We start from the raw sequence: 25416 nt of genomic DNA, 5'->3' as shown, positions 1-25416 counted from the left end.
ATAGGTCTATAAAAAGTGAATACTGGCAGTACATTCATAAGAAAATAAATACACATGTAGCTCAGAATGTGGCCACATTAACCAAGCAGTGAATTATTTTGAATGTCAATGTTGGCAAAGGCAGGCAAAAGACATGAAATATCACCCCTTCTCCTCCCAACCCCATCTCTTTCTCATTCTGTTTATGGGTGCATGGAGAATATAGTAACATCAACGGTCATTATTAACAGTCAACCTTATACAAGTATTTGGACCACAGACACAGCTTTGACTTAGAGAAAATTTGACTTATGAGGGATTAAAATCAACAGAATATGAAGAGGACTTGAAAGGACCTTTGACTTAGGCGATTATTTGACTAACACGTATGTGAGGTTGACTTTTAACTGTAAGCAAGGTCGACTGTAATTATTTTTGTACCCATCATTGGCCCTCATTTCAATCATTTTTGTGCTTCAAATGCCACTATGCAAAGAGTACCCCATAGCTGTTGTACAAGTACATCATGTCTTCATGCCCAGGCCACAGAAAGGGTTAAGAATGAGCAAAATGCACATCAACTGAGTGTGGATTATAGGACAGAATGTAGAAAACTAATCCTGTAATGTCAATTTGAATTTGTGCAGGAACATCTGGATAGTCCCTTGTTTTATCAATATCTGTCTCATTGACATGGAATGTGCACCAGTAGCTTACAAATTTCTCTCTAGCAGTTTAAATATGTGACCGTTCATCACAAAACGAACAAAAAGTCGCACACACTAATTTTGTGTGAGGACTGAAAATAGTTGAAATGGGTCAACCTAACCGATCTTGACTTTTTCATATTTTCTGAAAAAGCAAATCTTCTTCTACATCATGCTAAAATTTGGGATCATTAAACGGGCAGGAAAGTGTGTTTTTTTAGCAGTTTATCTCGGACATTTTTTGGTAGAATAGTGTGATTAGAAGTGTCTTTAGAGTCCCCTTTTCATTTATTAAAAACCTTGTACACACTCTTCACTTTCAACTCTAATAAATTTTGAAAGGATAATGCTACTGCTTTGAAAGTTGGCATTAATTATGGATAGAATGTGTTAATAAGGCATGCTCAATTTCAGTTTAATCTGATAATCCCTTCATTGTTGTTAGTCCTGTGGTTTACATGTTTTCTTGTCCCATTCATCGCACAGCCAGCACGGCTTGGTAAAGATTAAAGCGCTTGAATAGACACTGCCCTTCAGAGACTCTTTTTTCAGTTCACACTTTTCCCGAGTGTGTACTTTCTTTCCAATATTAGATACGTTAGGAGAGTCCATTTGATTTGAGGTATATATCATTTTAAAGCTTAAAGTCTGCTCTTTTTGAATATGCACTTAACTAAAATTTCATGTCTGGCGACTTTCTGTTTGTTTTGTGATGCAGGGTCACATATGATGTTGTATTCGACAGATACAGGAAGTAGTGCTCTTTGTGCACAAATCCAAACATCCACAATCTTATTCATTGACAGATCTTCTTTAGTTCTTTTTTTGTGTTTTTTTTTTTCAAAAAATATAATTTATTGTTATCTTGTTCATTACCTTTCGAGTTAATGCAAACAAATACAGGGGCCAGCATAATAAAGAAAACAAATTAGAAGAAATTGATGACATTGCTCTTAAATTTGTTGGATTATAGCATAATGATTATTCATTACATTGTTCAACACAAATACCTAACATGGATATCTATTGACTGAATATTTATTTCACCAAATGTAATTACACATATATATTTCTCTAAAAAAAATAATTATGCCATGAAGTGCGAAATTTGTGCTCGAGCTGCAGACTTTCACCAACAATTCGACATAGGGTCTAGGTCTGTTAATGTGTAATAGCACCATCTCACCTGTTCTAAAGGAAGAAAATAAAATCAGTTGATTTAGAATATTGAGTGGTCAAATCTTCATTGCCAAAATTCATGTCATAGTTGGAAGATTTGTAACCAATTTCACTGATTGCTTTGAAGTTGCTTATCCTGGTTGCTGTCCTCAGAGTTTCCTCCACTAGTGGATACTGAAGTGGCATCCCGCTGCATGACAGCGATGACCAGGTCTGCTGGCTTGGACTTCTGGTGGCGAATCATGTGAGTAGTCAGGTGATGGTTCAGCCCAAACCTCTGTCCACAAACATTGCATTTGAAAGGTTTCTCCCCTGTGTGGACATGCATGTGGGACTGCAGTGTGTACTTGGTGCCGAAGGCCTTGCCACAGGTCAAGCAAACATGTGGTCTGATCCCTTTGTGGCAGCGCTCGTGGCGCACAAGCCCCGTCTTGTCCTTGAAGGTCTTGTCACAGAAGCTGCACTGCCACAGGACAGAGGGTTCTGTGTGCTGGCGACGCTTGTGTGTGGTGGCATACTTCCTAGTACGGAATGCCTTGCCACAGACCTCACACTTGAATGGCCGTTCCCCACGATGCGCTGGCTGATGGTTGGCCAGTGCACTCTCCGAAGCAAAGGACTGTGGGCATTCGGAGCACTTGAAAGGTCGGTCCTTGGTGTGACTGCGGAGGTGAAGCATGTAGCGGTACTCTTCCATGAATACCTTGGAGCAGTACTCACACTTGAAGCGCCCACTTTTTATGTGGACAATCTTTTCATGCTTCAGGACGAGATGGTGGGCGCGGAACTTCTTGGGGCAGAACTTGCACTTGAAGACTTTGGGGCGTTTGCCCGACACCAAGATACGCTTGCCAAGCATGTCTGTAGGGAGATCCGGGTGAAATGGCTCTTCTTCAGGCTCACCAGGACCAACATACCGTGCCATCTGGTCCACAAGATTCCCTCGCATCCACTTCTCTCCAACGAAGACTTCGTGGTCGTGACGGAGGTGGTATACCAGGCAGCCCTTGCGTCTGAAGTACTTCTTGCAGTACTGGCACTGAAAAGAATCTGGGTCGTGAGATAGCTTATGTTGCTTCAGTGCTCGGCTGTGCTTGCATTCAAGACCACAAATATCACAGATTGGCTTCAGTTTATTCATTTCTTGGTGGAAAGCCGAGTGCTCTCTTAGCCTGCCTTCTGTTGTAAAACTCTTACCACATTTCTTGCACTGAAATTCATCACTGGCCTCTTCAGCTTTGGGGGCAGAGTGCCTTCCTGCAGACTTCTTCAAGGGAACAAACTTCACTTTCATAATGTTCCTATTGCTTTTGTTTTCTTTTACTTTCTCTCGTGACTTTGCTCTTTCCTCTCTTTGCTCCCTTGACTTTCTGGCCTCAAACTCCCTCATGTTTAAAAGATGTGCATATTTGTCAGCAAGATTCTGTGTCTGTGAAATGTCCTTTGGTTCCAGTACTTGCTGCAGGATCTCTTTATTTGGCCCTTTGGAGGTGTTTTCTCGTTCATGCTCAAACAAATTATGCCTCAGCAAGCTCTTGGGATTGGTGTAACGACACGCGCAGCGGTCACACTCAAAGATGTGGCTGTCTGAGTAGGAAAGAAGAAGAAACAGAAACAAAAGTTAACAGTAAAACTGATTTTTGGTAACTTGACATAAGTACTTGTTGTTGTAACCTATCATTATTCTTTAAAACTACAGTCAACTTCGGACACCTCGACGTCGGATAAGCCGAATATCACTTACCTCGGGGGCAAAATGAAAGTCCCGATTGTTCCTATGGAGTTTCCGTGTATTAAAATTCGCGTAGCTCGAAGAAAATAACTCGAAGTTCGGAATACCTCGAAGTGAAATCTACTGTCCCGATCTTAATTAACTTATTGTTTTTCCCGGCATGTAGCTCGAATCGAAATTGCAACATCACTCAGCATCTCCAATAAAGCGCGCGTGGACAGTGAAGAAGACATGTCACAAATCTTTTCACACTCGACTGTAAATATTCCCGACCAGAACAATCGCGCGCCCAAAGAAATACCCGGTACACAGCTGACAAGAAAAATCCCAACACCTACCTACATACGTACACGGTATGCACATAGCCCCCATGCCAAGCAATGGAGTGCTTACGATAGCACTACGCTCTGCCCCATCATCTTCTTTTCTTTAACCACTGTGTTTTAATTCTTGATCATGATAGTCATACCGTGCGCATAGATTTCTTAACCGTCGTGTCGCACCTGCGTATAGGTGTTGACAGATATATCTTTGGCAGTAATCACGGTCCACTGTCCAAACATCAATCTCCTGTGTAGTGCCTTTTTTAACTTTTATTTTTGCCTTTCACGAAGTATGCTTCATTTATTCTTCCCCGAGAACGCAAGCACTGAATTTTTTTTTTCAGCAATGCGATTATGAAAATATTGTGGAATATGATGTGGAAGTATAGGCCGAGCATAATAAAGAATAGAATAGACAGGGCTCCACACTAACTTATCGGGCCACCAGTATCACTGATTTTTATTTTTTGGTGGTCGAATTTACACGAAATTAAAATCTGGCAACACACACACACACACACAAAAATGGAGAAAAACATAAGAAAAACAAAATCGGTCCTACAAAACATAGAAAAACGAATATTAATCATTATTAAAGTGATACAGATGCCCATGTCTAAAACAAATGAATAGAAAATCCAATCATCTAGATGTTTTGTTTTAAGATTTAGCAAATAGGCGTATAGATTATTATAAAAGTTGATGCCTATATACTTAGGAGGTCAAAACTTACGTTTGAAATGAAAAAGTGGGAGCATTTGCCGACATTTGTTAGCATCCGACATTTGTTTTAGCATTGTAGAGTCGAAAGTTACCGTTATTCATTTCTTATTGTAAAAGCAATCATCCAACATTTATTAGTCTGTTAGCACCTTACAGAGCCGAATATTACCGTTAATCATTTTCAAATGTAAAAGCAAACAACTAACATTCATTTTAGCATCTTACGGAGCTGAATGCTATCCTTATCCATTTCCAAACGTGAAAGCAAACATCCGCTATTTGTTTCAGCATCTAACTGAGCGGATTAATACCGTTAATCATTTCCAAATGTAAAAGCAACAATCTGTCATTTATTTTTGCATCGTACGAAGCAGAATATTACCGTTATTCATTTCAAACATACAACATTTATTTTATCATCGTACAGAGCCGAATGTTGCTGCTGTCCTCTTCCGAAAGTGAAATGAATCATCTGACAATTATTCTATCATCTAACGGAGCCGAATGTTACTGTTTTTTATTTTTGAACATCGAAGCTGACATCAGACGTTTATTTTACCATCAAACGTAGCTGAATGTTACTGTTATTCATTTCGAAATGTAATAGCAAATATCCATTTTTTTTTTGCATCATATGGGGCAGAATGTTACTGCTATTCACTTCCAAACATGCCAAACGTAAAAGCAATCATTCGAGATGTATTTTAGCATCTTCCGGAGCTGAATGTTATTGCCATTTATTTTCGAACGTAAAAGCAAACATCCAGCATTTATTTTATCATTGTATAAGGAGTTGAATGTTATTGTTACTCATTTCCGAACGTCAAAGCAAACATCAAACATTAATTTTACCATTGAACGCAGCTGAATGTTACTGTTATTCATTTCGAAATTTAAAAGCAAACATCAGTTATTTTAGCATCGTATGGAGCAGAATATTACTGCAACTTCCGAACATAAAAGCGATCATCTGACATTTATTTTAGCATCTTCCGGAGTCAAATGTTATTGCTATTTCCTTTCGAAAGTATACAGAAACATCCGATACTTATCCAATAACCATCGTACGAGTTGAATATTGTTTTTCATTTCCAAACGTCAAAGCAAATATTCGACATTTATGTCAGCGTCTTCCGGAGCCGAATATTATCCTTATTCATTTATCTTTATCATTTATCTTATCTTTATTCATCAGTTTTAGCACCATGCGGAGCTGAGTCTTATCGTTTTTCATTTCCAAAAGTATGAGCAAACATCCGACATTTATTTTAGTATCTTACGGAGCCAATTGTTACCGCTGTTCATTTTCAAAAGTAAAGGCAAACATCCAACTTTTTTTTGGTGGCGCGATAGGGCCACCAAAATCTTCATTTCTGAAATTTTGATTTACATTCCGATTTTCATTCAATTCATTCATATAAAAATTCCATTTGACAAGCATACAAACAATCGGTAGGCACTATAACAGATACCATGTTGAACATCGATAAACGTCGGATAAGTCGAAGAAAATTCGACGTACAGTGTACGTACGCGTACCTCGAATATCGCGTACCTCGAACCATTTTCTTCAGTCCCGACGACTTCGAGGTATCCGAAGTTGATTGTATAAAACATCTTTCAAAGGATATAAATGTTTGCATCCCATATTGAAATGTCTTGTTCTCACCAGTTTTCCCTTTTTCTAACATGCTTTCATATTTATGTACACTTTATTTATTTCTTGAAATGAAGTGATTGTATTTTGTTCATGAAGACCTCTTTGACAATCGTCTCTGCAGACACAGCTGACCTCATGAGTGAAAACAGAACCAGATTTTCTTCACCATCTTGAGAGATTACTACTAAACTGGTTGTCTGCTCACCTATGACATTAGCTACACGATACCCTTGCACACTTTTGCACAAGGATGTCACCATACCATAACAATACTCTCATACAATGTAGGATCTTCATTTATCTCACAGTTCCAAATTCACCTTGCACTAAGAAATGATTGTCATTTCTGTATCCAAGCACTACACACGTAACCTGGCCCACAACCGTTACAGCCAAAATGTAGTCCTCAAATGCCAGCTGAGCTGTTTATTATTGCTCTAAAATGTAGATGTACACATCGTATGCCTAAGAAATATGTGAAATAATGTTGTTATAACATAAATTTCCATTGGGTAACGATGAAAATGTGAAATACAAATTATATCAAGAGCGGAAAAGGCTTGCGGGAAGTCCACAATCTCAGTGCGCATAGGCCTACCCCATTATGGTTGCTATGTAATTTTTCATAGTTTATTATCAGTACTCGAGTATTACCAATTATTGGTAATCAACAAATTCGACCACATCAATCTTCCATGCTACAGAGAATCACACGTAGCTTGTTGGAAAATGTAAATGCAAGGGCATGATTGATCACCATATTACATGTACGTTATACCTTCCCACAATGCTACACTTGCATATGAAGGGTTAACAGGGAAGGCTCTTTTGGAATAAAAGTTGTGTACTATCATGGCCAGCAGAACCGGGGGGCGGGCTAAGACCCCCTCTCCCACTGTTTTTTTTTTTTTTTTCACCATACAAAGGAATACATAAGGTGTCACCACTTTGCCCCCCCCCCCCCCCCCCCACTTCTTTTTTTACCCCAGAAGTGCCTACATTGTAAGTGGCACTAGAAAGAAATAGATGGAGACCTTGAAGGGCGGGCGCGGAAAGGCTTTTTTGAAGTGCTGAAGACCCCTTTTTTATTTTTTTCGCTTGTCAGCTGAAGAAGCTCGCAAGTGACACCAGAAGCTGTGCTGAAGGCCTTTTTTTTGCTTGAACCTCAAGAAACTGGGAAGTGGGCCCCCACTTTTGAAAGCGTGGTGCCGGTGGCGACTATAGTCGAACTTATTCTACTCATTTGATCTCAAAACACTCCCGAAACAACTCCTCATCCTGGCAAAACACGTCAGCCAGGTGAGTTTCTTAGTACATCCTTTTAGTGTATTTGAAGCTAATTCCAAATGATGAAAGATGAATTTTAAGCCCCTCTGAGAACTATGTCTGGCTTTTTCATCTTTATCTGGATATGGTGACTGGCTTTTAAGAAGCATGTGTCTTATATTCCCATGTGTCAGGATTCTAAGATGCGAAATAAGGTTTGCTTGAAGTCTCAAAAATGTGACTTGATGTCAGGTCCAAAACCCCCAGTGAAGCATTATATAGGTGAGTGGTTTGTCAGTGATTGGTATTGAAATGCACCTTTCTTGTAACATAGGTCATCGAGTGCTGTCTTGAATCCAACATGCTTGAGGTAGTCTTTGCTGTAGAAGACCCTCAGCTGGGTTCCAGCCTCCACACTCTTTGTTGTGCGAAAGAAGATGTCCCCGTAGAACTGGAAGGCCTCCACATTCTGTTCACTTCCTTTCCTGGCTGTCTGCACATGGCGCATCCAGTTGTTGGGGTCACACGCCCCGTCAAGGTAGAACCAAGTGTGGCCTCGGACGCATACCTGTTGAATGCATTTAATACGCTGTACCAATAAAATTCATCACTCTTTACTGGTGACATACAGAAGGGTACAGCATTCAAATATCATGAATCACATGCTGTCTAGAACCTGGCTATATGAATGTTTCTGAAGGTTATAGCGTCTTTGTATTCTCTGATGCACAAGACAAGTAAAAGAGATTACAAAACTATAAAGTGCTTAAAAATACTTGACGAATCTCTCAACAAGAGAGAAAAAACAGTTTTCTTAGAAACTTCTACAGCAGCAAAAACAATGTGAGGATGCATAACCAGCCATATCTATTTAAATTATTCCATGTGGAAGGGAATTACACATCTGTGAAGTGATAAAATATGTACATCCGACATGTACATACAAGGATTGTGACAAAGTTGACAAACCTTCATAGTTTTGATTTGCTTAAGTACAGAATCACAACATAATGTTTTGGACTTTAAAATGCCTAATTAACAAGACTGCACATTTCAAGCCATTATTGTTCAAGGGGTACAAAGTACCATGCAATTTGTCATTGGAGTATATGTCTACCAAAACTTCGGTTTCAGTTTCAGTTTCAGTTTCAGTTTAGTTTATTTCCACAAGTTCAGGTAAAAACATATAAATATACAATCAATCAGTTCTAACACATACATACAAACCAAAACTTATTTTGGATAAGTACATAATCGCAGTTAAAAGTCAAAAAGTAGGTGTTCAAGACTGACATAACAATTAAAATAAATGGTGGAGGAAATCAGCAGTAGGCCACTGGCCTTTCAAGGCTGATCCCACGAGCAGCTTGCTGATGAAACAAGGCATACTGATGTATCTTACACACAAAATGTGAAGTTCAGTACACTACTGTATCAACAGCTTGATGAACACTGCCAGTAACGAACTTACCTCCCACGTAGTAGGGTTATAGCATCCAAGACTTTCCTTCACAAACTCCCCAGTGAATGGGCCAAACTCCCGTCCCGCCTCAATGACCCTGGTCGCCACCACTCCCGACACGCCCTTCCCGTCTTGAGATGCGTCTACGTATCGCAACCCATCTGGGAGGTCAGGTGGGGCAGATTGGGGTGACGATGTTGGTCTCAGGTCCTCAAACATGGGTTCAGTTTGGCAAGACTTGGTGGCGATAATGGGGAGAGGTGATTTGGGTTTCCTTGGCTGCACTTGTGGCTCAACAACCTGTACTACTGGTTCTGGCAAGCCTGGTTTCTTTGGTTTCTGACGTGGGGCTGAACTGGTGGTCTTCTTCTTTATAGTGTTGCTCTGAGAGGCCTGGTGTGGGTCTGGCAAAACACTGGAGCTGCTGCATCCACCCGCCACACTCCTATTAGCCATGTTCATATTGTTGCTGGATGCATTGGATCGACTCTGTGTGGAGTTGGAGAGGTCTTGGATTTGGTAGCTGGAGTCAGAGTTGGAATCATTGTGCAGGGCTTGCTGAGGTGTTGGTGCCACCACAGTTGAGGATGATGCAGGGTTTTGGTGGTGTGGCAAGGCATGTTGGCTGTTGGGATGTACTGGTCGAAAGTGAAGTGGTGTTGAGGCACCTAAATGAAACATTAAAAAATCCATTTAGAACAAACAGGAGTTGAGTATATAGCTTTACCTACAGGTCTGTATACCACACAGGTTTACCTACAATCAAACCAAAGTGCTAATTCAAACTTATGCCTATAAATTCCATCAAACCTACAATGTACTCATGCTCAAACTCCTACCAGTCATCCCCCTTAACACATTGCCCCAAAATGGAATTCAAGGAGCTGCCCTGTAACACAGCATCCAGGTGGCATAACATTACTTGCATTACTGTGTAAACAGTGACACTTTTTGAGTTTGCAGCATTCTACAACCCTTCATGGTTATCTATTATGAACTACTAAAAATTATGAATTTTGAAATAAAAAGGTAAAGTAAACTATGCCCAAATCTCTCATGCAAAACTTGAACCTTTTGGAGGGATATTTTAAGTAGTTGTAACCCCCCCCCCCCCAGGAAAAAATAAAAAATAAAATAGAATATGGGTTAAATATGGGTGTAAAATTGTCAAGTGTCACTATCACAATGTTTTGAATCACTTAAGAGTCAATTCGGAGAAATGTGAACCCTCACCACAGATGCCTTGAAAGTTGCACATTGGTTTTCCATTTGAGATAATACCTAATTTTTTACACTCTAGCCTCGCCAATGAAATGAAGTCACATCACTCTCTATTATTGAAATCAAGAACCATTAAAATTGTGAACAAGAAAGTCAGCATTCTGATGGAAAAGTTTGTGGTATGTACAGTAGTATGTACAAAAACCGTGTGCATTGATTGTAGTAAACAGCTGACATGAGCAGTAGTAGCATGCATGTATTCATCCACATGCAAATCAACACAAATACACAACCTCTACAAGTGTATTGTATATAATTTGGTATATTTTGTTGTGTCTTCATTTTAAAGAATTTTGCAAATGGACTGATTATATTCTTGGTACTAATCATTAGAATACTACACTGGCATAAAACAAATGAGCTTTACATTATGTATACATACATCATCTCCTAGGCTGAAGTTGTTATTGAGTCATTGACTTTTCTGCGAAAAAGGGATGATAATAATTTCTAATTTTATGCCAGTAGTTCTGAATTGCAACTTCAACAACTCGCAAAATTGTTTTATATATATTAATAATTCCCAAACTATTACCGGTACTCTCCCCAAATACAAAATACATAAAGCATACATTGTCCCCAACATTAAACAATGAATATTAAAAACACTGTCTAATAAACAAATGTGACAATGATCTACATGTGTGAGCATTGTCAAATATTTCCTGTGGATAACATACAAAAACAACAAACATCATTACTACAGACAGATCAAACAAACCTGGCATCACATTGTTAAGAATGCCATCAAACTCATGAGTCCCCTGGCTAGATACCCCACTACCACCTGCGCTTGAAGTAGCAACCCTGGAAAGGGGCACACCATCTGCACTGGGGACATGGCCTGGTACAGCCCCTGGGCCTTGAAGGGGGTTGATGTATGATGCAAACCTGTGCACAGGAAGCAAGTAGGAAGGGTGAATCACAGTACATACAACTGGACTGTTCACTTTCTAATAAACAATCTTATATGGTACAAATTTCTATTTTAGTTTGAACATTTATAATTCTTCGTGAAAATTAAATGTTATAGTGTTATGAAAAAGTATTTCAGGTAAAACACTATTCAGAAGAAATTTGAATCCAGGGTTTGACAAAATTCTGTAAATTCAATATGCTAATGTTTCTGCAATGCCCTAAATACTTGCATTTTTACACACAATGAAATATTGGCAAATGTCATCATTATATCAATGAATGGGTAGCCTGGTTGCATACTGTAAAAGTGGAAATTTTCGCGGTGTTGAAATTTTTGCGCATTTCACGCAATCAGAAACTAGTGCGAAAATAAAAGCACGCGAATATTTTTGCTTGCCATATGTTCCTGTGCGTGATGTCTTGATTCCGCGGAATTAAAAACACGCGAAACTCTTCTCACCCAGCCAAGCGCGAAAAATTAATCGTGCGAAAATATCCACTTTTACAGTAGTATATTTCTTCTTCTTTTTCTTTTTTTTTTCACTTCAACAACCCTTAACCCGTTGAGGACGAGTCCTGAGTTTACTCGGGCAGGTGTCTACGAAATGCGTATTGTAGCAAAATCAAACCGTTCTCAACGAGTTAATAATTACATATATCAATTTGACCACAACACATTTGACCCAGGGGCCTGTTTCATAAAACTTTTTATCAGTGACAACTGCCACATTTCTATGACAAATTCGCTCTCAGCCAATCAGATGCAAGGATTTCTGTAGCTTGTCACATCTATGACAACTTGTCACTGATGACAAGTTTTAGGAAATGGGCCCCAGGATGCATCCATCTCTAAAGGTGGCCTCACACTATGCGTTTTTTTCTTGCGACTGCTTGTGGTTTCGAGAAGTCGCACGCAGTTCTCGACCGCATGCGACTTCTTGCGACTTGGAGGCGTCCGCAAGCCTTGTGACCTCCTTGCGGCTGCTGTCAAATTTTGAACAAGTTCAAAACCTTGCGATCGTCTGCGGTTGCCTCTGTGAACCCTTGCGACCAGCTGAAATTCCGCAAGCCTTGTGGTCGTTGCACTCACACTATGCAACTCGTTGATTGTGATCTGGCAATCATCGCAAGCACTGCGATCGAAAAAACTGCATAGTGTGAGGCCACCTTAACACAATCATCCTATGTGCCACAGACATGTAGAGTGTACTGTACATGACCTTTAAAACAATTAAAATGCTAAAGGTCGTACAGTTTATCTTGACCACTGACTACATTACAGGATTGACCCATATATAAACCCTTTCAGTACAAAGAAAATACTTTCTAATCTATTTCTATCCACAACCCTAATTTCCAAGATGATTATTTCTGAAAATTGTTTTGCAGACTTGACCTTGGATTTTTCACTTACAATGTGTGTATTTCAGGTAACTTGGTGTATACATTCATTCTTATCCTTAAACCTCATGGAAAATACTCTGTAAAACAACCATGATATTCTGATTCATTGCTATACTGCTATCCAGTCTACCAAGTTGCAACATCTCTGGACACTCTTCATAATGGCTTTGGGTGACACCTTCATATTTTTCACCATTATCATTCCAATTAAAAATTGCCATTGGAATGTAGCACCCACTTCTCCATTTCCTGCACACCTATATTTCTGCTGACCATTTCTGAATGAAGTTACAGCGATAAAGTACCATAGATTTCATAGCCAAAGATCTGTGACCTTTGACCTAGAGAGGGACTTTTTTCTCAAATTCTATGTGATCTGCATCAACCTCTGAATACCTGGGCAGGTACCAAGAAAGGACACAAAAATTTTCCTGAATCTGCAATCGGGAAACAGATCCCATCTTGGTGGGACAGCTGGAGAGAGGAATGGACAAATATACAGAACTTTGTATTATAAAAGACAAGTCATTCATTCAACAAATTATCTTCTGGCGCCCTCTATGGCAGACACAAAGAAATAAGATGTTAATCACCTTTGTGATATCTTTTTATTCCCTACATATTGAACAGAGTGGCTTGCAACATTTCCTTCAAGAAATTATTACAAGAAGAGACAATGAAAGATAACACAGCCAGCTATTCACATTACCACATACAGTGCACTCCCGTTACAACGAACACGGTTATAACGAAATTTCGTTATAACGAAGTAAATCCTCTGGTCCCAAAATTATCACCATTAAAGTCTGTGGTAGAAAATTCGCTTATAACGAACACGGTTATAGCGAAATTTCCGTTATAACGAAGTCTTTTCCGAGCGCCACCAACAAAGAAAAACAAAAGAAATGTGCTCCGTTATAACGAAATGCGAATTGCTTTCGAAAATACGTAGCGGAACAAGCATTTATAGCGTCTCTGCATGGGTGAACACTTCACACCACTGTGTGTTTGCTCCTTGTGTCACGCACAGTTTCTGAGGGGAACTTGCGTTTATTATTGTAATACAGTTATCCCATCACATTTCACATAGCTTTCCAGTGTATGATGAGTATTCAGCAAACATACTATGATATATACGTGGTTCCTTGTTGTCGTTATATATTGTATTTGTTCGGTTATAACGAAATTTCGTTGTAACGAAAGAAAACTGCCGGTCCCGAGCATTTCGTTATAACGGGAGTGCACTGTATATGAGTGTAAGCCCGTTGCCACGGTAAGTTCATTCTCTGTCATACAGAGGTTATGAAGGAAGTCTATATTAGACTTCTACGTACAAGAGTGACCACATGTAATATAGGTGAGAAGCACAAACCTCAGGCCCGGGTAGCCAGCTTGTATGGAGTGGTGTGGTGTGGGATACTGCTGGTGTTGATAGTGCACTGGGTGCTGAGGCTGGTGAAGAGACTGGCTGGTCTCTGGGTTGGTTCGGTGATCTGCTGCTCGCTCTTGCATGTAGTTGTACTCCATGTCACTTTCACGTGTGTGCAATGTCCAAGATGCAGGGCTGCCAACTTCCGCAAATCAAAACCTTAAAAAAATACATAGAAAATTATAATTATACAGTAATAAAAAAACAAAACAAAAAACAAACAAAGCAGGCACTGAAGACCTCCTTATGCCTTTCTGAATAATAAAAGTAGAACAAATGACCAGCAAGGACACAGGCCTAGTACATTACAATACAATGTTTGTATGTATTGTAATGTAAATTTATGTCATGCATGAATCCTAAAATAAAGTAAACATCACAGCTGTGGCTTTAATCTAATAATCACTAAATCAGTGTAGATTACTCTAGATGTCACACTCACATCGTACAGAGAAGCCAAGTTTGTGAAGTGGCTGGAAGTGAGATCCTGTTAAGGAGCGAAGCAACGAGGGGGGGGGGGGGGGGAGGGGCGAGGGGTGAGGGTGTAGGATGGGGACAGCCCCCCCCCCCCCCCCCCCCCCCCCATGGTATTAATTAAGGAGATTAGTAAATTTTGGATAAGCATGAAATCATGAGATTTTGTGCATACCTGTAAGGCATGCACTTTTTGTTGGACATGAAAATGAACTGTCATATAATCTCTCAATAAACTGGTTGTCTGAGAATATGCAAACACGACATTTTATAATTCCTATCTCATGATCTGGATTGAAAAATTACTCGTATTGTTAACAGGGGTCGCACTTAACTTTTTTTTTAACTAGCCAGGCGGACTACTTAGAATCAATTTTGACACTGAAGCAAGCCAATATTTTGGCTAGCCAGGCGGACTAGCAACTTGAGAATTTTATGATTTTTAGCTAGTCCAACATGATTTTGGGTGGCCAATGGCCAGTGGACCTTTGCCAATTTCGAACCCTGTTGTAGTTGTACCTCTCTGTCACTGATCGCTAGTATATTACGCAATCAATCATTGTGTTTTACCTATCTAACAATCTTTTTTTATTTTCTCGTCCTTACTGCGCCAGGAGGCAATTGGAAGCTGGATGGGCGTGTGAGCATGAGATGAGAAGCTGAGGCGTGTGTCTCACGCCTCCGGTGTGAGAATTGGTAGGCCTGCTCACCCTCACAGTTTTATGAGGGTAGATACTGAAGTGATGATAGTGAAACTGCCCAGCAGTCTATTGACATTGTTATTGTGACAGTGCTCTGCGTCTAAAATGATGTATACAGGCAGCAGCCCATCTCCGATTGTCGCACATGCAGAGCTGGCAGCGAGCTAGACCATGCATGTAGACAGCAACTTTTGAGCAAGGTCTGTCTGTCCTCCGGAGTCTTATATGATCTAGTAATATACTAATAAATACTTACATCTAGCCCATATTCACTTCACCACCGGCCACCTCACGACCTAGCCCGACCCGACACGGTGGTCTGTGCTTACACTCACTAAAATACAGCCGACTGGCGGCTGTGTATTCACCACCACAACACAATACAGTCATAATCAAAACAGTGCTCTCTACACTCTTGTCACTCAGTGCGTCTGCTGCTAACAAAATCACGCTGTACAAAAAGGCATGAGAGGGCTATAGAGCACGCTTAACATTCTTGGGCCCATTATTGTGATATTTCTTACACTTTCGCACAAATAAGATGTATTTATATAATTTTACAAAGCAATTTGTAAAGTTACCCTTTCTTCTTCTTCGCGTAGATCGAATCTAGTCTTGACCGAGTACGCCCTTCACTTTTTTTTTTGTTCACATTCAGCATTGTCTAGACTAGTTACAGTCGTTTTTAATAGAATGAAATAATTATGGCTATAAACTGTTTTAACTTGATTTTTTTGTTTGCTTTTCTTTCTAAAAAAAAAAAGAAGAAATGGCTTGACTGCCGAATTCCGAAGAAATTTGATATCAATACACATGGTATCGAAGACGCCTCATAAAGTTGATGCAATTAATGCTAATGATAACGATAATTACAGTACATTGTAACTGCGACCAGGGCGGGAGAGATTAAATCTCAAACAGGAGAACGGGAGATTATGCAAAAATGGGTTTTCGGCGGGAGATCTCCCGTCGAATTGGAGTCTCTGCAATAATGCTAATGATAACGATAATTACAAGTTACATGATCAATTTAAATTTATTTTGATTCAATTTCAATTTATCTTCACACACCATTCACATGTAACACAAACCCCTTGTGGGGGAAAAGTACATTGCTTTGTATAATTACAAAAAAAAAATAATAATGAACAATTGAGGTTGATGTTTACATCGAATGTTGCGTGGGGACCTTGAGAAAACACAGCTTGTTATTAAAACAAGCTGGTCCCCTAAAAAAACAAAGAACAGCTGATGAGTGGATCATATTGCAAAATGAATAAAGGGCTGAGGTGGGGGGGGGGAACAAGAGGGAGATAGTGGGGAAGGAAGAGAAGAAAAGAAATGAAAACGAGAGTAGTGACATAACCGTTCAAGTAGGCGTAGATACTGCACGCATTGGTCACTCGTTACGGGTCATATAATATAGTTATTATCCTCAATCAACATAATTATTTGATAAGATGCAAGGAGGTGTTTTTTAAATCTTTGCTTAAATACAAGAACTCGGGGCAGACTTGACTTCAATTGGCCAATTGTTTCAAAGCTATAAGGTGGTGTGTGTACGATCGAGGTATAGGCCCCTATATGGAATTAGTTTTGCTGACGAGTAGAGTAAATTATGAATACCAATCCCACCTGCCAATCCTGTTCTTCAATCGGAAGAGTTTGTACGCAAAAATCGATAAGTCCATGTTTGAAGATTTTGAAGTACGGTCTCTGTCATAAAGTACAAAGTAATACGTACCCTTTAAATGATATTGGTCACTATACATGATAAAGGTACATTTTTGAAGTTATGGCCAAAAGAAGCAAACATTTTCTTATTATTCTCTTTATTTTTCTTGACCGTTAATCGCAAATATCTCCATTTGGCAAATATGGAATTATCGGTTTTTACGAACAAACTCGTCCTATATATAAAACAGAAAGGGCAGTATAGGACATTCATTCACATATAAGGTTTACATCAAATATCCACGTTGGAAAAGATATAGTCATAGATTATTTTCAGTATTTTTTTCTCAAAAATATATTTGAAGTGTGTATTCTTAAGATCCTATCAATAGGCCTATACACAATCTTGGAGGTGACCCCCAATCAAGCAGCAAATGTGACAGTGTTTAATACCCGATTATTATCAATGTATAATAGCATACAATATGGCCTAAATCAGTAAAGACGTCAGTTTATGGATAATACCAGCATTCCTTGATAATAACTTTGCCACGGCATAATCATAGCTAGTAGGTTGATAATTTCACTTCAAGGATGAATTTTATCTTCAAAAGTTCATGCACCAGAGCATAATAGTCATGTTAGTTTATTAGGGTATAGGCCTATATAAGGGGCCGGCGCCGCGTTTTTAAAAGAATCTGGAGAGTACGTGGGATGAACTGGGTGCGGGAGATTAGTGGGACACCTCTCTATACTCCTATATTATCTCAAAGAGTTTTGAACTACAGTGTATAATCGGATTTTAAGTCTTATCGCCTATTAGGCATTTGGCATCAATGTACAATCTCATGGTAACTGCTCTGCAACAACTCTTCGGGAAAGTTTAATTTTGAGTTATATTTTGGACACTTTTTTTTTTAAAATTCAGTGTGAAGTGCTTCGTGAATTCATCGCACGGCTTTAGCAGGCACTCAGCATGCTTTATGAAGGCCTTATGAGTTCCAATGATTTGCATTAGGGCCGAAAAGATTTTGCAAAAAAAAAAATAGTATTGTGATATTAGCCGCCATTCTGATTTTTTTTTTTTTTTTTTTGGGGGGGGGGTGCTGGGATGAACTGGGACAGCATCACTGTCCCACTTCTTCCTGTATTCAAGGTTACGATAAAATGTCAAAGATTATTTTTTTTCCTATTTTCTTAAGTTCTGGTAGAGATGCTTTCACACAAATGCAACTTTCTTTGATGGACCATGAGTGAACTTTTAACAATAGAAGGCTCTGCGAGAGTGTAATGAACAGCGCCATCTATAAATCAAACGGTATGGTACTAGTATATCAAAGGTGGCAGTAAAAGTTCTGTCTCTCTGTTGGGAGCGACATGTACATGTATTTTGTTTTTCATGCATGATAACATCTATCTATATACTCTTCATGAAACCTCCCCCCCCCCCCCCCGAAAAAAAAGAAGAAGAAAGGACAAGAACGATGTATGGCTTCAAGTTTAGGTTTTTCGTAATGACATCGAGCTAATCATAGTAATAGTTTCCTCCAGTCATCATGGGCAGAAAGCAAAGATTTTCGTCTTTTCTCTGTCCCTCCATTATCCTATCCGAGTGCTAAGAAGTTTACGTGAGACAATTTGACTCATAAACTATAATTTATTTAATTCAATTGATGACAAAAATCTATATGATGATGCATCCTCGATTTGTGGCTTTTAAAGTAAACTTTTGAAGGAACTAATAGCTGTTTTCATGGGTGCATCTTCTTTTCCTTCATCATTACAACACCTTTGTAGACGCCACGCATTTGCATAATCATAAATTTCTGTTAAACTGGTTTGCCTATGCCATTTTTACTTCCTAATTCGTTGACCTTGCATCTGATTTTCATATAACTATTATGTCATTATGAAGTGACAAAAAATGATGAAGACATTGGCAATATGCTATTGTGTTATTTGCATGACAACCCATAATTTGCATATTTCAATAAATAACTTCCATATTAATGAATTGATGATATTTATGTATCGAATTCTTATCTGCAGCCCTGCCTTCTCATTGTGCGATTGAAACAACGTTAATCTGCAAATTCTGTCTTTCCGAGAATTGATTGCCTCCAAAATTAACGGCCTATACAATAACAATGATAACAATAATGATGATGATAATCATGATAATGATAATAACAATGATAATGATAATAATGATAATAATGATGATGATAATAATAATAATAATAATCAGTGACTATACTATGATAATGGCAATAATAATAGCAATAATAATAATAATAATAATGATAATGATAAAGTGATGATTTTGCAGACATTTTGTTTATAAAAGTTTTGATGTGCGTATACCGATGTACTATTTTGGATTTTGCTTGCGAACCATTATTTTTTTTTTACTAACTCAGCATACTCGAATCATGCCAAAAAGGGCATGCGGTATCCAAATCAGTTTTCTCCAAAATTCCTCTTAAGTAGTTACATTTTTTTCTTTAAATAAGAGAACCTAATAATTACGAGAAATGCAGGTATTATGATAAATTTGCTGCAAATGTCGCTTCCTTTTATAAAATTAACAAAATCTGAGTTTGAGTTGAGTTGAGTTTGAGTTGAGTTTATTAACAACATACATGTGAATATGATAACATGATAACATGAAATTCCAGTGTAAGATACAATAACATGAAATTTTTATGAGAATACAATGATTTTGTACAAGGTTCTTACAGCTTTGCAAGCATATATTTTACATACCTCTATCTACCTTACATATCAAGAATACATGTGTATAATAGATTTAGTTTCATTGTGATACATTTATCACTGAAAAGGCAAAGAGAATGAATAAGTATGTAATGTAGACATATATATGCATAGACAGAAGTTCTGAAAAAAATAATCGAAAAAAATAATAGAAAAACAGAAGATAATGTTGTTAAAGGGGGAACCAAAAGTTAGCACAAGTGCTAGTCGAGACACGGTATTAGCTTTCTGTGCCAATAAGTCAAAATGTACACAACTTTTACACTTAAACCTATTGACAGGAAACATTATATACGTGACACGCAAAGGGTTAATATGATAATTTATATTCTACATTTTGTAAAGATTCTTTTAACATACTTTCCATGAAACCACTCATTTATTAAATGTATAGGAATATATACCTCCAATTCTTGGATCGATAACATTTTGTCGGGAAATTCGATCACGAGAAAAAAAGAAGATATATGTATAATGATAATATGTGTGTTGAATTTGGCCGTAGCGAAAATACTGAATCATTATAACCCATGGTTGTAATTATTTCAAGCACTATACTTCGAGTTCTTCCACATGTTCCGGATGAGCAAAAAAACCAAAACAAAACAAAACAAAACAAAACAAAACAAAAAACAAAAACAAATCAAAAACAAAAACAAAAACAAACCAACAACCAATCAACCAACCAAACAAACTAACAAACTAACAAAACAACAAATACAAAATGAAAAAAAAAAGAACTGGACAAACAACATTTTTCGCATATCAGAGCAGAGAGACCCTGTTACCGATGTTCCAAATCGAGCAACTAAAGTGCAGCTTTGGGCAATTTCCTGCGCATTATAAGGCCTATCCTTATATAGGTCCTATTGGAGGTCTATCTTCGCAAAGAAAATCAGCCGAGTAAAATGTCGCACTCATCTTTTGAACAAAATTGGCAGAGCCAATGACGTAGTTTGTAGCATCATGACTGGACTACGAATTTCTGTTATTGACCCTTCTCCACGCATTATCTTCCTAGAATAGTCATAATTATTTTTACATGACCCCTTTTCCATTTGTGAGGAATAAGACATATATGTATATATATATGTATATATATATATATATGAAGAGTTTGTTTGCAAAAACCGATAAGTCCATATTTTCCAAATGGAGATATTTGCGATTAAAGGTCAAGAAAAATAAAGAGAATAATAAGAAAATTTTTGCTTCTTTTGACCATAACTTCAAAAATGTACCTTTATCTATGTACTGACCAATATATCATTTAAAAGGTATTATTTTGTACTTTGTGACAAAGACCGTACTCCAAAATCTTCAAAAATGGACTTATCGGTTTTTGCAAACGAACTCTTCATATCATTTAAAAGGTATTATTTTGTACTTTATGACTGACATCGTACTTCAAAATCTTAAAAAAAGGACTTATCGGTTTTTGCAAACAAACTCTTCATATATATATATATATATATATATATATATATATATATAATATACCCACACACACACACACACACACACACAGAGTTGATGTTTATGATATGTAATATAAATATCCATATATACATAATTGTTTACGTTATAGATCACGGAGGCCTATTTCCTCCTTTGAGATTTGTTTATATTCCTGCATTTTTTGTTAGTTGGCTCTCACTTTCATTAAAAAAAAAAAAAGTTTTTCCACTTAACCAGGTTTAGGACCGCCCCCCCCCCTCACTCAAAATGAAGTTGCTATAAACTTTGAATTCAATCATCTTTCTCTTCAGTATTCTTCACTGTTTTGTTATCTTGTTTGATTACGTTGCCTCCCTTATTATAAATCTTTCACTAGTTGCCCGCACCCCTACGAGAGTGGATCATCACTGGCCCACCTTGATAGCGTTTTGTCACCTCTCATGTTTTAACCTCTACCCTCCTTAGGCCCTACCTGTTTGGCTTATGAGAGCTTATAAAGACAGAGAACAATGAAAATAAAAAGCGTGGACAAGACTTGTCCCCTTTTTAATGTTTACATTATTCTGTGTCTCTATAGGGCCAAGCCGGATCTCTGGCGATTCTCAGACTGTACTTCTTGTGTGTATAGCCTAGTTCACATTTTTATATGTTTGCTTTCCCCACGTTTGTCATTAATTTTTGCCTCTGACGATCGCAGATTCTATAAGGATCGAAAGCTCATCATAGCAGCTAGGCCCATTTTGACGCCATTTTTACACATTTTTTTTTTCTTACTATCACATTCCTTTTTATTTATCACATTCTTACATTTGAAAGAGCACAAGCACAAACGGCATCCACTGTCAGAAACACCACACCAATAACCCTCATCCAGTTGCTGAAAGGGCTTTGGTGAGAAGTACTGTATTAGAAGTGGTATAAGTAGAAGTAATATGCCACCACAACTAGGCCTATAATACCGGTAATATGCATCAAAATGCATTTCAGTAATGAAAATTAAATAATTTAATTTAACGTCCTCTTTATGGGAGAGGGAGGGGACATTGAACTGTCCTTCCCTGATCGCAGATTTTCAAATAATTTGAACATAAAATAAAATAATGAGATATGTTTCCAACACACCGCACCGTCTCTTCTTCTTTTCTTTTTTTTTTTAAATCGTAATTTAAATTTCAAAATACAAAATTGTACACACACCCTGCCATAGAGCACGCTCCATCTCGAGCATCATCGCAGCAGCAAGCAGGTCATCCGTCGACGTGCGCGCGGTTACTAGTACCCAAGACAGGACAGGCAGGCTATGGATGCGCCAGGAGGTTGGGGTCGTGGTTAGGGTACAATCAACGTACGTGCGCTCACTACTGTGAGCCGGGTGCGCGTGCATTCCTGGATCCCTATCATGCAGAATAATCCTTGCTGCATATCACAGTTTCTACGGAAAGGACCCGAGATGAGGTGATGACAAAGACTTGAAATGTCGAAATCTGCAGCACTTGTGGGGTGAGTACTACGAAAAGACAACCCTGTATCCTGACTTCGAGGAACTCTTGGTTCCAGTTGGTGTCGTTTAAAGTTGTTTCAATCGTAAGTAATATACAGTGTATGTTATACTATTATTAGTGTGTCGAATAGATCCACGCCACGTCCAGCTTGCACTCTCACACAGACACTGTGCACTGCCACTGGGACTGAGTGAAAAAAATGAAGTGGGATTGTTCAACTAGTGTGATGCTTCCAATTCCAAGATTTCATGACCATCATCATCCATGACTCATGAGTATCATGAGGCCCCGGTCCATGTACACAGTGGTAGTGGCTTCGCGTTGGGGCTGGTCGCAGTTTAGACAGAAAGATCCGTCTGTCCGGAGGACTCTTTTTATATTTTGCCATTAACGCTGTCCTCCGTAGACAGACGGAAGGTTGCAGTACCCATTGCTGTGTGGATGTTCTTAATCACTGTCTCTATGAAAAATTGGGTGAGGTACTTCACCCTTCTCGATTGCGTCTAATTCACTTTTACTTTACTTTACTTTTACTTTTCCGGAACGATGTTGTAGGACAGAGCCTGTTCATCGATCAGGTAGAGTTATCTCTTGATGCTCTCCTTCCAATCACGGCCCTAGGTCGGCAAATTTAAGCTTGTATAGTGAAATTAGCTTTTTAAGAATACATTAAACTCACCAGATTAATGAATAATCCAAAATTTTAGTAGAATTTTCAACGTAAAACACAGCCTGTCGCGTCGTCACGTTCAAACTGCAGAAACATACACTTTGAATCTATTAGCCAATCACATGCGAGGTAGTTTCTACGTGTTTGTCTTACTAAAACACGTACCTCGCATGTGATTGGCTTACAGATTCAAAATGGCGACTTACAGCTTGCGAACGGCGATGTTGCGATATCGATAAAATTTCTGCGTTATAACCGAGTTTATGTGAGTATTTCGATTGCACAATGTGAGAAATTTATCCCAAATATTGCTGCATAATGTGTCATGTCATGTCAAACTTGTTTGAATGTAAAAAAGCTGTCTGAAATTTGGTTTATCGTAACGTTTGATCTGTGCGCGACTGCTCCACACAGGAGCTGCAGTCATTGACTTCGGTCTGTATACGGAGGGGATCCGTGAAGCCAGACGCAGTCTCCGCGGAACATTCCCCGACGGACAGATACAGACCGATCTTTCGGTCAAGTCGCAGTTAGATGAGGCTATACGACTGACAGAACCAAAACAAGCGTGTTTATTATGAGGCTATTTGCATTGAATTGTGATTTATTTCAGCAAGCAGGGGCGGGGGCTGACCGTGACCGAAAGATCGGTCTGTATCTGTCCGTCGGGGAATGTTCCGCGGAGACTACGTCTGGCTTCACGGATCCCCTCCGTATACAGACCGAAGTCAATGATCCCAGCTCCTGTGTGGAGCATCGCGCGCAGATCAAACGTTACGATAAACCAAATTTCAGACAGCTTTTTTACATTCAAACAAGTTTGACATGACATGACACATTATGCAACAATATTTGGGGTTAATTTCTCACATTGTGCAATCGAAATACTCACAGTAACTCGGTTATGCAGAAATTTTATCCATATCGCAACATCGCCGTTCGCTAGCCGTAAGTCGCCATTTTGAATCTGTAAACCAATCACATGCGAGGTATGTGTTTTAGTAAAAAAACACGCAGAAACTACCTCGCATGTGATTGGCTAATAGATTCATACTGTATCGTGTATGTTTCTGCAGTTTGAACATGACGTCGTGACGGGCTGGTTGATGTGTGTTTTACGTTGAAAATTCTACCGAAATGTTGGATTATTCATTAATCTGGTGAGTGTAATGTATTCTTGAATAGTTGATTTCACTATATAAGCTTAAATTTGCCGACCTAGAGCCTTGAATTAGACGCAATCGAGAAGGGTGAGGTACCTCACCCAATTTTCCATAGAGACAGGTTAAGAATATCCACACAGCAATGGGTACTGGTACCTTCCGTCTGTCTACGGAGGACAGCGTTAATGGCAAAATATAAGAGAGTCCTCCGGACAGACGGATCTTTCTGTCTAGGGCTGACCATACATTTATATAATTTTATAAAGTCTAGAACCTATATATGCATGTAAACAAGGGATTTCTTTATGCCCATGACATGGACCTCTGTAAATATCTTCTCAAAGCCTAACATTACTCTTTTGTAATCTCATTTTCATCTCTTCTTTTCACTATCTATATTTTTTAAGCTCTCCTACTCTTGCTTTTGTATACACAGTATATTTAAGTGTTTGTAGTGTATAGTCTATACTGAGATTGCTTATTTAAAAGCCATTTTTATACTCTTGCATGTTGTGTGTACAAGTATGATAATCAATTATGTATTTATTTTTCTTTTTTTTTCTCTCAGGTGCTAATTAAACCACTTACTGTTTATAAAGTTCAAAATTACATACCTTGTACTTTTCAGAGGAGCCTTAACAGTTACAATACAAGCTCTGCTTCAACCAAGGCTACATTAATTGTACCTCGTCTTTCTTTCCTCTAAAACTCGATCTACTCGTCTAGCTGCCACATTCTTGTTTATTTTGTCTATTTTCTGTCTATAAGTATAACCAAGGGTCTAAATGACTACGTACCACCAAGTAGAACCTAGTAATAAGCGTGTATAGCTGTATACACTTGTTTTTATAATACATGTAATCCCAGATTTGATTTTGTTTTGATATGTTTTTTTTTTCATCTTGCCTTCATTTTGTGTATTGCAGTGTTCTTAAG

The 25416-nt window shown here is 38.5% G+C and overlaps 1 protein-coding gene across 1 annotated transcript; it reads right to left on the bottom strand.

Moving 5' to 3' along the window:
* Positions 1-1924: 1924 nt before the first annotated feature.
* Positions 1925-14217, bottom strand: LOC139738848 (uncharacterized). Its single transcript, XM_071649483.1, has 5 exons — positions 14007-14217; positions 11034-11203; positions 9041-9699; positions 7888-8137; positions 1925-3452 (listed from the first exon to the last, which is right to left on the bottom strand). The coding sequence occupies exons 1-5, from the start codon at positions 14159-14161 to the stop codon at positions 1975-1977; spliced, it is 2712 nt and encodes a 903-aa protein (XP_071505584.1). The 5' UTR covers positions 14162-14217; the 3' UTR covers positions 1925-1974.
* Positions 14218-25416: the final 11199 nt, after the last annotated feature.

This window comes from Diadema antillarum, unplaced genomic scaffold, assembly GCF_040938485.1.
Source record: "Diadema antillarum isolate AM-2024a unplaced genomic scaffold, OU_Dant_1.0 seq00000770_RagTag, whole genome shotgun sequence".
NCBI classification, from domain to species: Eukaryota; Metazoa; Echinodermata; class Echinoidea; order Diadematoida; family Diadematidae; genus Diadema; species Diadema antillarum.
Note: the sequence above shows the minus strand (reverse complement) of the source record. Positions and strands in the feature narration are given on the sequence as shown.